At 33.0% G+C, this 12,863-nt stretch overlaps 1 protein-coding gene across 1 annotated transcript; it reads left to right on the top strand.

Moving 5' to 3' along the window:
- The first annotated feature begins 2,811 nt into the window (after window positions 1–2,811).
- On the top strand, window positions 2,812–9,861 carry LOC21384750 (metal tolerance protein C4). Its single transcript, XM_010101511.2, has 13 exons — window positions 2,812–3,223; window positions 3,315–3,369; window positions 3,851–3,983; window positions 4,108–4,163; window positions 4,529–4,643; window positions 4,804–4,861; window positions 4,953–5,071; window positions 5,785–5,904; window positions 6,473–6,574; window positions 6,670–6,742; window positions 8,060–8,127; window positions 9,310–9,370; window positions 9,446–9,861. The coding sequence occupies exons 1-13, from the start codon at window positions 2,956–2,958 to the stop codon at window positions 9,568–9,570; spliced, it is 1,353 nt and encodes a 450-aa protein (XP_010099813.1). The 5' UTR covers window positions 2,812–2,955; the 3' UTR covers window positions 9,571–9,861.
- Window positions 9,862–12,863: the final 3,002 nt, after the last annotated feature.

Below are 12,863 nucleotides of genomic sequence, written 5' to 3'. Positions count from 1 at the left end.
GTATATATTGTAATTATTCAGTAAGGGCACATTTATAATTTTTATTATATAGTAAAGGCTTGATTGAAATTTCATAAGAACATCGTGGCTAAAGTTTTTTTTTTTTTTTAATGCTTGTGCCCCCACTCATTTGGCTGTATAACTACAACAAATGTTTAAACATAATAGATAATCATTAAATAGAACAATTATTCCCGACAAGTCGTGCCTTAAAATGTTGCATAATCACTTTATCATTGACCTATTAACTGTCTTTTTCAACATATACAAGTGCACTGTGATTTATCCATTAATTTCCAATTTGATTTTTTGTCAGCAAGAGAAAGAGAGGAGAAACTTGTGATTTACCCATTAATTTTCATTTTTTTTTTTTATCAGCAAGAGAAAGAGAGGAGAAACTTGTGACTGATAAATCCCAACAATGATGGCACTTAATCTCCATTCTATTGTATGATTGATTATTAAAATGTATCAAAAATAGAATGTTTCATATATATATATATATATAATAGTAATGTCTAATTGATTACTTTGTTATTAAATTCATTTATCTACAAATATTATGAATCCGTAATTTATACACTTCATTCAACAAATCATTGTGCGCGTTTTCTCTTTTAAAAGAGGAAATACCCACTGATGAAAAAAAAAGGAGGGGGTAGACTGGCTTTATTAAATAATCCAAGCTATTATTAAGGGAACAATTAATCCTAATGAATCGTGAATGGACACATTTGTAGTATTGTTAAATCATGACATCACTTAAATTGAGAGTCTAAGAGGACGTTTGGTTCATAGATTTAAAACTATGATTTAGAACAATTTTCAATTTACGTGTGTTTTTTGTGAGAGAAAATACTATAATGAATCACAAACTATGATCTGAACCATGGCACAGATCTTTACTCCAAACACACCTTAAGTCCAGTTATTTCGTGAGGCTGAAGCTAAGGGCCTGTTCTTTTGGAGTGTGACTTGAGTGTAGTTTTTGAGTTGAATTTGAGTTATAACTTGAGTTGAAGTTGTAACTTGAGTTTGTGTTTGGTTGTGTACATTTAAGTTATGGTTTGAGATAAGAATCTTTTTGAGTTTGTGTTTGAGCGAGTCAAAATTTGAATTTGTATTTATATAGTATTTTAATAAAAACTCAATGGTGATGAAAAATTTAATAGGGTATATGTGTGAAGTTTTATTCATCTTTTCGTTGTCAATGCATAGAAAAAAAATCATCTTAATCAGGATTAAAATGAAAAAGTTATAGCATTTTTAAGAATAGAAAAAATATTGTTCATTAATTTTAGTTCGAGTTTATGAACTCGAGTTGAAGGGGAAACTTGAACTCGAGTTTTAGTCTCAAACTCGAGTTCAAACTTGAGTTCAAACTTAAAAGAACATAAACTTAAATAAAGTTGGAACTCAAGTTGTCTTTTTTTGAGTTTTTGAGGTTGCCGAACAAGGCCTAAATCTCTATGAAGTGGAGCTTGAATGGATTGATAATGGTTTAAGCTTTAAAGATTAATAATTTTACTTGTAATGTGTTTGGTGTTTTATTATCAAGTGTATTTAACTTATTATCTTATTTTAGGAGTAATAATAGGCCATTTTTTAAGAGGCAAATAATGCGACTTGTTTTTTACTTCATTAAAGAGTCCGTTTGGTATAAGAATTAAAATCAGGGTGATTTGAGTCTTTTAATTTAGAATCATGATTCATGATTTGAATTATGATTCAGAGTGATTAGAACATTCGTTTGAATGTGTATATGCATGATTTTGATTCTAATCTGAAATATGATTCAAATCAGTGTTTGGTTGTCTTATTTTCTGAATTTAAATCATGGCCAAAATATTGTAATTTAAAAAATTATGTAATAAATATAATTCGTTATGTGTAATTTTAAAAAAATATAATTCGTTATATAATTAAAAAAATGAAGTACTAGAAAAAAATTTATGCAAATAATTTAACTCAAAATTATAACAAACTAAGTGAGAAATAAATGAAAAAAATGTGAATGAAATTATATAACAAGCCAAGCATATATCAAAAATGTGAGAAATATTATATTGCTAACCAAACTGATAAAAAAAAGAAAATAACAACATTATCTACAATTCTAAATCCATGTACACCTTTGTTAAAAAGTCACTCTGCAAATGACAGTGTTGAGATGCGGAAAAAACCACAAGGATTAACTGCTTTAAGCACAATGAAATTACTGTACAAAGACTGAAGTCTTGGGTTGAATCAGGGGGTCCTGATTCAAAATCAGGACCCAAAAAATGAACTTTAACTCAAGTCCATGACTCCAATCCATACGACACCAAACATGTTTTCAGCACATGATTCTAATCTTTTGTGTTGGATCCCCAAACCAAACGGGCCCTAATATAGATGATGAGTTGATTTAAGAGTTGTTTGGTTGAGGGATTCGTACCCCGATTTGAATCATGATTTATGATTCGCTATAGTGTTTTCTCTAATAAAAAATACACGTAAATAAAAAATAATTCTAATCTTATGATTCTAATCCATAAACCAAACGTCTTCTTAGTTGGAAGAATATCTTTTAACCGTAAAAACTGTTATTGTTCTCGATGGTTTAAATTAATAATGGTTAGTGATTCTGAAAACAAAGTTATTATTTACAGTAAATATATATAATATATATATTCGAATTTACCTTAAACGGGCTCGCAACAGAAGTGGGCCCCTTTTATTTGAATGGCGGCCCACGTGCAGTGCTTGCAGAGAGAGAGAGAGGCAAGAGCCAAGAGGCAGATGCCCAGAGACCGAATAACAAGAGGAAGAGGAAGAAAATTTCCCTTTTCTCTTTCCACAACCAAAAGTCCAAACGCAGAAGAATAATAATTAAAAAAAAAAAAAAAAAAAAGACAAAACGGAAATGGAATAGCATTTAAACAAAGAAAGAAAGAGGGAAAGAAAAGGAAGAGAATGCCTGTGCCGAGGAAAGCAAAGCCTTGCATTTGCTTCCTCTCTCGCCTCTTCGGCAACAACCACCACTCTTCCTCTCCCAATCCCACGCGATTCCTACTCTTCCATCGAAACGCCGCGTCGTTTTCATCATCATCATCATCATCTTCTTCTTCTTCACACGTCTTTGCAGCTGCCGATTGTTCCAGACGCTTCGTCTTGCTCGGCCTGCTTTCGCCCAATGCCGATCGCCGCCGCCACCACCATCTTCAGCTCTCCTTCCATCGCAGTCAGTTATCTTTCGTATCGTTTTATACACTTATACGTATAATGTTTATGTATTTTATTTTTTAAATAATGAGGAGTAATTTGGTTTGCAGATTTTTTCACCAGAGCTAAGCACGTGAAGAAGATTGAATTCAGTGATCATCACAGGTACGACAAATTCGATAAATACGGAACCTGAATTTTTTTGTTTTATCGCTATGTTAGGTTCTGAATTCTGTATGACCTATTACCGATGCATTTAAACCCACTCAAAAGTAATTTAGTTTACAATTGTGATAATTTGTTAGGAGCAATTACATGGAGTTGTGAAAATTTGTGCATTTGAGAACCCAGATTTTGTTCCTGATGGTTATTTTGCTATACATGTGCTTAGACTTTGGTTAACAGGCCACGGGGTGTGCAGATAGTGACAAAGAGAGTGAGAATAAGAGTGACGCTAGCATTTCTCTATAATGTTTGTTGTGTTGAAGTAAGAAAGTGACAAAGAGAGCGAGAAAAAGAGTGACACTAGCATTTCTCTATGATGTTTGTTGTGTTGAAGTATGTGTAGTACTTGGATTGATAATTGATTTAGTCTTAAAGTTTTCCATTTAATCTTTTCATGCCTTGCATCAAATGCTGATGCTAGTCAGCGGGCAGTCACGACCGCGCTATGGTGCAACTTCCTTGTTTTTTCTCTCAAGTTTGGGGTATGGTTAGCGACCTCAAGCCATGTCATATTGGCTGAAGTCATTCACTCAGTCGCAGATTTTGCAAATCAGGTATTTCTCTTTTTGTGGTTGTGTGATGACCATGCTAAATGCGTTTACTTTTTTTTTTTTTTTGGTTGTTTTGCAATTGAATGTTCTTATTAAAAAAAGCAATTAATATGGGTTTACATTGTAGGCGCTTCTTGCGTACGGGCTGAGTAGCTCAAGGCGTGCACCAGATGCTCTCCATCCGTGAGTCATTCATACCATGACTTGGACCCCTTTTTTATGTATTAGTGATATCTGTTGTTATCTTGTATTAAAATGTTTATACCTGTTTGGATTTTTATTTGAATTCAATACTTATAGAGAACATTGAAAAGAAATGAATTTTTGAAGCGTGCCCAAAGGAATTGGTAAAGCATCCTTTTAAATATTTTTAGCTTGTAAGTAATTGTAAAATAAACTGCTTGCTTGAGTTCTACTGATTGCTCAAGCTAGGTATGCAAACACATTTAAGCAGACATTCGTGTTAGGGTTTTAATTATACAACTTTTCTCTATTTTCTTCTCTCGTCAAGTGATCTGCTTTAATAATATCTTTTAAAAATTTGACAGTTATGGCTATTCCAAGGAAAGATTTGTTTGGTCTTTGATATCTGCTGTGGGCATATTTTGTCTTGGCTCCGGGGCTACCATTGTTCATGGATTTCAGAACTTGTGGACTTCACAGGTAACATGTTGACATAACTTTACCTGTAAATTTTCTCTACATAATCCTAGATTCTCTCTTTTTTATTTTTTATTTTTCTATGTTTATATATTATTTTCTCGCATCAATTATGTTTGTAGCCACAATATTTCTATTGAATCCATTCACGTGTCTTTCACAGCCCCCTGAAAATATTCAGTATGCAGCTCTTGTGATTGGTGGTTCCTTTATTATTGAAGGTTTAATTTGTCCCATTCCCATCTTTAAGCATTTTTCTTCTAGATCTTTTTAGTTTTCCACTTCTAATTATGTATTCATTCCATTGCTTAGGTGCTTCTCTTATTGTTGCCATACAAGCTGTCAAGAAAGGTGCAGCTGCTGAGGGAATGAAAATAAGAGACTATGTTTGGCGAGGTCATGATCCCACTTCTGTTGCTGTCATGACAGAGGTAATTTTCATAATCTTTTTCACTTTGTTTCTAGGAGAAGTTTTAACTTCTTCTCGGTATACATGTAAATGGAAGATTAGCTAGAAAAAAGATGAAAACTGGATAGAGAACCGTCTAGTTTCTGTTTCTAATGGGGGAAAAGGAAAGAAAGGAAGGAAAAGAGAAAATTTAATGAGCAAAAGGAAAAACGAAAAGAAATTTCCATTACTAGTGAATGAAATTATAGAAATTTCAATACTGAGGAATAAAACTGGAGAGAAAACTTGATTGCTATAAACGGGACTTAGCTAGTTTACAAGACATTCCCTGGGTGGTGATGCAAGTGATTTGCCTTCTCTATGCACTTTAATCACTAAGGAAACTGTGGATACTCCTTCCCTTCCCTTTAAATTTTGGATTTAACTTCTGACTTTGTAATAATTTGGGCTTTTCTTGTTTCTTGTTTCGTATTTTTCTTGTTTCCCCCTTTCCCTCTGTGTGTGTGTCAGTTCGTTGGTTTGGTGCTTTGGCTGCTTTGCTCAACAAATATCTCTAATGAACGATTTTAGTATCCCTCTTATTTATTTGCTTTTATCTCTCTATGATTGTGGTATCCCTCCTTGTTATTATTTGAAATGAACTTACATATTGGTTTCTTAATTGATTTGTTCTTTTGTGTACTGATCTTGCGGAAGCATTCTAGTTTCCTTATATGAACGATAAAAAACATGCAGGATGGAGCTGCTGTTACCGGTCTTGCTATTGCTGCAGCATCATTGGTTGCAGTGAATACCACAGGGAATGCAATTTATGACCCCATAGGTTCAATCATTGTTGGAAACCTCCTTGGAATGGTATCTAATGTTTTTTGCTTTCGTAATCTCATATGTTAAATAGATGTAACCGCATATTTTTCATATTTTCACTTTCTTTTCATTTATGCTCTTTTTTTTCAAGCTAGTTTTGATGAAAACGTTGTGTGTGACTCTTGAATCCTTTTTCATTATTACTATTTCAAATATGCTGATGACATGATGAAAAGTTGGAAAAATATCAGTATCATTGTTTCGCTGCCTTACTCAAATCTACCGAAAGGCCACAATTTTAGAATAGAACTGTTGAAAGAAGGGCTTTTTACATGACACCCCTATGTTTTGCCACAATAATAGGGACACTCCCTTGACCAATTCTAATTACGTCAATGCCCCTTCACTTTAACCCTGTTAACTTTAAGAATGAATTGACAAAAATACCCAATTAGTTTCGGCCCTTGATTTAAACACACTAAATTTCAGCCATTGATCGTTTTAGCTTTTTACACTTTAGAAGAATGAACTTCTTAGAAGAAAGTTGGATAACATATTGAAACTGGTTTACTTGCATAGTTTCATATTCTGTGGCTGAACCTAATCTATTATGCAGGTCGCTATATTTCTGATCCAGAGGAATCGGCATGCTTTAATTGGTAGAGCAATGGATGACAATGATACACAGAAGGTTCTTCATTTCTTAAAAAATGATCCGGTATGCCAGTGTATGGGATTGTACTCAAGTCACTTGATTTGTATTTATGTTTTCTAACTATGAGACTTGAAATTATTTTTTTTTTCTGGGTCTAGGTTGTAGATGCTGTATATGATTGCAAAAGTGAGGTGATCGGACCTGGGTTCTTTAGATTTAAGGCTGAAATAGGTGATTGTCATTCTATATTATTCCTTTATGATTTTTCTTTGGATTTAAATCTCGAGTAGTATTTATATTCTGATACATCTATTTGTTTCCAGTAGCTGTAGGTTTGGAACATAATTGAGATACAAGAAAATTAATCACTGTTAGTATAATTGGTTGTTTCATCGATAATAGACTAGTTGCAAATTGCAATGACATTTACCTTGATGTTTATGATTTCTATCTCTGCCTGTAATTTTACTCTACACGTTCAGACCTTAATCTTTATTTTTTCTTTAAGACTACCTTATTTCAAAAACCAGTAACGTTTTCGTCAGCTTCTTTCTTATTTCACCCTTTATTATTTTTTTGCGCATGTTAAATTTATCATTGTTCGTTGTTTATGTCTTTTTCTTCTTATAATTGTGGTTAGTTAGCTTGATATTGGCTGTTAGATACGTTGGAAGTTCATATATATGATTTCTATTTCTTTGACCCTGCTTTGACAACCATATATTTTTAGATTCCAATATTAATGAAAGCATCTAGTGTGTTGACAACACTCTATTCTAATTTCTAAGAATATCTGTTGCGGGCAAGGAAATCATAAATGTTATTGCATGTGCAACATAAGTTAGTCTTAAATTGAAAGATATGAAAACAATCGGCTTGTTTGGTTCAACAACTCAAACTGTGAAGATTTAAACCTTTTTAGTTAGAATTGTAGAATCTGAACTGTGGTGATTTTAATTGTGATTTGAACCGGTGTTTGGATATGCAAATAAATTGAAATTTGAATTAGGAATAAAATCTGAACTGTGTTTGGATAAAGTGTTGAATTGTCATTAGAGTTTTGTAACAAATCTTATAAAACCTCATTGTAAATGACATTAAAAAATATGCAATATGGGTGGGGATTTGTTCCTCTCTTCATTACATTGAAAAAAAAAAAAACATCTCAATCGGAATTCAAACGAAGAAATTATGACATTTTTAAGATTGAAATTGAAGAGAGAGAAAAAATAGAATATGGAACTGTTGAACTGTTGACAACAATCAGATTGTTAGAATTTAGTGGGGGGATGAATTCTAAAAATCAAGGGTTTGAACCATTGTTAATGGTTTGAATTGTACTTCAATTTTCCTCTCCCAAACACCAATTTGAATCCTGAACTAAGGTTTGAATCCTAACCAACAGTTTGAGTTGTTGAAACATATGGGGCAAATGACATCTAATCTAGTGGAAAATCTGCATAACGAATTTGGAAATGTGCAGTTCTAATAGATGAATCCACGTCATCTCTGCCTTATTTATTTATTTTGTGGGTGTCTATACAACAGATTTCAATGGGGTGAGGGTGGTGCAAAATTATCTAAATAGGACTGGTCGCGATGAGTGGGCGAATCAGGTAAGTCAAATCCATAATGTCTTTCTTCCTACTCAGATAAAGTTTTGATTGTCCTAATTTTTTTTCTTACAAAATCTGGCAAGTTAATAATCAATTTCGATGTATTTAAACTTTTTGATGAACCTAAAGTTTTCCTTGCATTTCTTTTTGCATTTTCCATTCGTGTTAACTATATACTATCTGCTATCATGGTTGGTTATCATCCCATGGTCAGTAGTTCCTTGGCAAACTTAAATACTCAGTTGAATTTACGTTTAATTTTTCCAAAACATCTGTCACACTGTTCTTTCTGGGTTCCTTTATTGTTCCATATTCCAACATTCTCTTGTTGAGTTCACTCTCTCAGTTGTATGCACTATGTTCAAGTTCGTGTGTCACTTGGCATGGTGTTAGGGCAGGAGGCAGAATGCCTCTTCCCCATCCTATTATAATCTAATGTATTATTATTGATGCTGGTGTCCCTGATATCTGAGTAAATTGAATGGGGTGGACCAGTGGTTTTGATTTAGCACCAAATCGGTGCTTATCTAGCTCAAATCATGTATGCGGTGTTTCTTCTGGCGGCGGGGCGGGCTATGAATTGTTGATAAAAGGCGATGCTTTTGTTGGGTTGAGTTGGATTGGGATGAAATGTTTACAAAAACTTTCTAAACAATGCTTTTAAGATTTTGGCTGACTTGTCTTATCAATTTTGAGGTAGCTGAGTCTGACATTAAGTTTCAAAAGGCCAAAATGCCTTGTTCGAACATAATGCCTTTGTTGTATTAATAATATTATATTTATATGCATATTTTGCCTCCTAATTGATCTAAGTTCCACAAGTTCAGAATGCCTGCTTTAAACTTGATGTCTTTAAATTCAATAAAGTGATATACACAGATAGTGCTTTCAAGTTCATACTTTTTTCGATGTTGATGTTAGATGCTAAAAATCCCATGTGGGATAAATATAAGATGATCCCCTTACAAAAGGGTTTGCAGGGGTGAGTTCTACCCAATTGGTTTGTAACAGTTAAACTTTTGTTGCTTCTAACTCATGGTTTCTAATGATAAAACTTGAGTAATAACGTGTTTTTATATAATGTGATGTTAATTTGTAGTCAAGTGTTCTTTCTCCCCCTAAAACAAGGGGTTTTTCCTAATAAGTATGAAAATTCTTGTTGACTGAGTTGACCATGTACAGTTCCGTGAAGCTGCAAAGGAAAACGATGATGCCGCACTACTCAAGATCATGTCAAATTATGGTAAGCGATGCCCCGAACAATCCGCTTTCCAATTAAGTTGTATTTACAACATTTCTGACAAGTTTCTTATTGCAGGTGAGGAAGTGGTCACAGCTTTAGGAAGTGAAGTTGATAGGTTAGAGAAAGAGATCCAGTATCTCGTTCCCGGCATACGACATGTTGATATTGAGGCTCACAATCCAACGGACTTGTTCCCATGATTGACACTTTTGCTTGGTATGTGCAATTTTTTTTTTTTCATGCGGTGAACTGGTTATTGCCAATCATTTGAGCGTTAACATGAAAGGGGTTTTCTTCTTTTTTTTTTAATTTTATTTTTTAAGTTGTGAGGGGAGTGTACATTGTATACATGGAATGTCGTCATGGTGAAATTCATTTAGCATTCATCGTATTTTCGTTGTTCATTATGTAGAGATTTACTGTTACGAAAAGCAGCTCTTCTATATTTCTTTTGTTTTTTTGTTTTTGTTTTTTTTTTGGTACCTCTCCCATCCCGCAAAAGAGACCAAAATAAACACTAGTCTTTTGTTTCTTGTTTTGTTTTTTTTTTTTGGTAGAAACATAAGTTTTTGTTTTGGTCAAGTTTGACGTGGCTTTCTTTTTTGTGAAGTAACTTTAATGTGATTGCCATGCTTCTTTTTAGTGCTCTGTTTCACGCGTGCACAGTGTATTGTGCATTTTGAGATTGCTCTCTTCCTTTAAAGATAGATGGTTATTTATTAATTCAATCAGTCGGAATTTTCTAAACTTCGTTTGAACATAGATCCTGAAAGGTTGGAGACTTCAATTTGTGGTCATTTCGTCTCTCTTGCATTAAAATGCATTTATTATTGTAGTTCCTGTGTTGTATTGTTGTTCTGTCATGTAAATTTAATAACCAAAAAAAAAAAAGAGGGGAGGGCCTGGTTTGCTTGCAAGTGTAAAATGCAATAAAGTTGAGGAGAAATTTCAAGTCCCGTTTTTATCAATAGCTAAAATTTGGGACCCATTTTGGCATTTTCAAAAAGTCATCAATGATGGGACCCATCTTAGCATTTTCATAAAATATCCATAATGTCTTCTTTTGATATGGGATTATTTTCATTCAGAAATGAGTTGAGCTACGGATCCTTTTTCAAAATGCACTTTGATTGTTCAAAATTGCTCAAAATGCCTCATCCATCCAGATTCGTCTATAAGCTTAATGGATCAGTTTCTAATTGAAAAAAATTTCATATACTCTTTAAATACGTGAATTACTAAATTTTTTTTTTACTATTTAACTAGTTCTAGTTTAAAAGATAGAAAAATAAGAGCCTTTTGTAAAAATGACTTAATAGGAAAATTTTATTAGCCCATATTTGAGTAACTTTTTTATGAATTAATGTTAAGAGTTAGAAATAAAGGGAACTCTAATTCAAAAGGTATTTTTAAAAACTTTCCTTTCTAATTAGGCCGCTCTTGAGAACGTTCGCTACCAGTAGTGCAAAAGTACCACCCCTACCGAAAAAATTCATTTTTTATGATTTTTTTAATATTTAATCTTTTTTATAGATTTAATTATAATTTAATGTTTTAGTTTACTTTTAATGACATGTTTGATTTATAAACGAATCTAGACGGGTATTCTGAACGGTTTTCTATAGATTAGGAGATTTTTGGAACAGTATTAAACAATAAAAGGCATTTTAAAAAAAATGGTCCAAGTTTCATGGGCATTTATGAAAATATTTCTTTTGATTTATCATGATTTTAGTTTTAGTAAATTATTAATTTTCTAAAGATAAATTAGTAGTTTACCGGAGCAAATCACCCGTCGAAAAAGGAAAAAGCTCTGTGGAAATACTGGTGGGTCCCACCTGAAATTTCGTTGAAAAAGTCGGTCCATTTACTCTGCTGGTGCCAGCCTCTATGTCGGAACTTTCAAAGAAACCTTCGGGCAAACTTGCGTTTAAATAAAACAAACAAAAGTCGGCATTGCAAATTCTGTAAGTAATGGTTGGGTCCCACCACTACTTAAACTTAATGCATGATTGAAGGTACAGCTCCAAGCCTGCTCATCGTGTTGCTTTCCCAGAAGTTCCAATTGTTGACGCGAGGAAATTTCCCTCAGACAACTTCAGACTCAAAAAGATTCAAAGAAAATTGGTCGCAATTGCAATTAAGAATTTCTATTCTCTCGACTATATATATATATATATACACACACACGCGTATATATGGAACAAGAAAGCAGGTAAACAATTAGGGAGAGAAATGGGTGCCTTGGCAGTGTTCAATTTGCAAGAAAAGGTAATAGGCAAACGAGGAGCTGGAGCAGCCTGCCCTTATTGTGGAGGCCCGGTTTTGGCTTGGGATTTTGATGCTCATTTGCTCTTTTGTTTCATTCCAATTTCCCACAAAACCAAAAAGACCAAGTTTTACTGCACCATTTGCTCCACACGCCTTGTTCCTGCGGCCAAATCATAGCTTGCCGCCTTCTTCTCCTTTTTGGTTCTTTTGCCATGGAATGACTATATATATATATATATATATATATATATATACACTTGTATTTTAGTATCGTATTATTGATGTAATGCAAACGTTCTGTGCACATGATTATGTGTTTCATTGTTGGAATTAATAAAATTTAAAACAAATGTTAAAGGTTTGGTATTCATCCTTCCATTCCATGTCTTTTTTTGAAAAGTTACAGCTCAAAACTTCACAAATTCTCCGAGCATTATAGAAAATTAGAGCAAAAATAAATAGGACCACTTCGTCCCTAATCATATTAATGGTCTATTTTTTGGTCCCCAAACTTTGAAATTGTGAGTTTTAGTCCACGCCCAAAAATAAATAAATAAATAAATAACCCTCTGCATAGTACATACTATGTAGTACATAGTCTTAAAGTCAATTTTCAGAAAGTATCTATGTGTATGCCTGGATAGGAAGAGCACGTGGCTTACACGTGGGCTTTATGTTAATACAATTTTTTCTCGGCTGGAATATGTAAATGTAATTGAGCTTTGCCACATGCCACTAGTTTGAGGTATGCAAATTTTCTATAATACATCAACGTTAAAATTTTAAAGGGTTTTGTTAATTTTTTAATTTGTTATTTCCTTAAGAATTTTCAGTAGAACCATGTAACCAATTACTAAGAAAAATATGTACACTAAACATGAAGTTTATTATCTATTTTTGCCTAAAATTAAACATCACATAGTTTCTGAAAGTATACTCGGTTCTAATAGTTGTATAAAATTTAATCAATTAAACAAAATTGAATATGTCTCAATTAATTGTTAATTACTAGAACACAAATATCTTTACGATCTAGCAAACTTTTTTATAAAAATCATGAATAATGTTAAGGAAACCAACTCAAGTATTAAATATTGTATACCAACTCATGTAATATATGAATTTTCATTTTATATTAATAGGTGTTAAAAGCACTGTCATATCAATTAATAATAAGAGATTGTATTTACTAATTAAAATATGACGGGTGCATTTGAAATTG

This window comes from Morus notabilis, unplaced genomic scaffold, assembly GCF_000414095.1.
Source record: "Morus notabilis unplaced genomic scaffold, ASM41409v2 Scaffold2452, whole genome shotgun sequence".
Taxonomy (NCBI): domain Eukaryota; kingdom Viridiplantae; phylum Streptophyta; class Magnoliopsida; order Rosales; family Moraceae; genus Morus; species Morus notabilis.
This window is presented reverse-complemented; position numbering and strand designations above follow the sequence as displayed.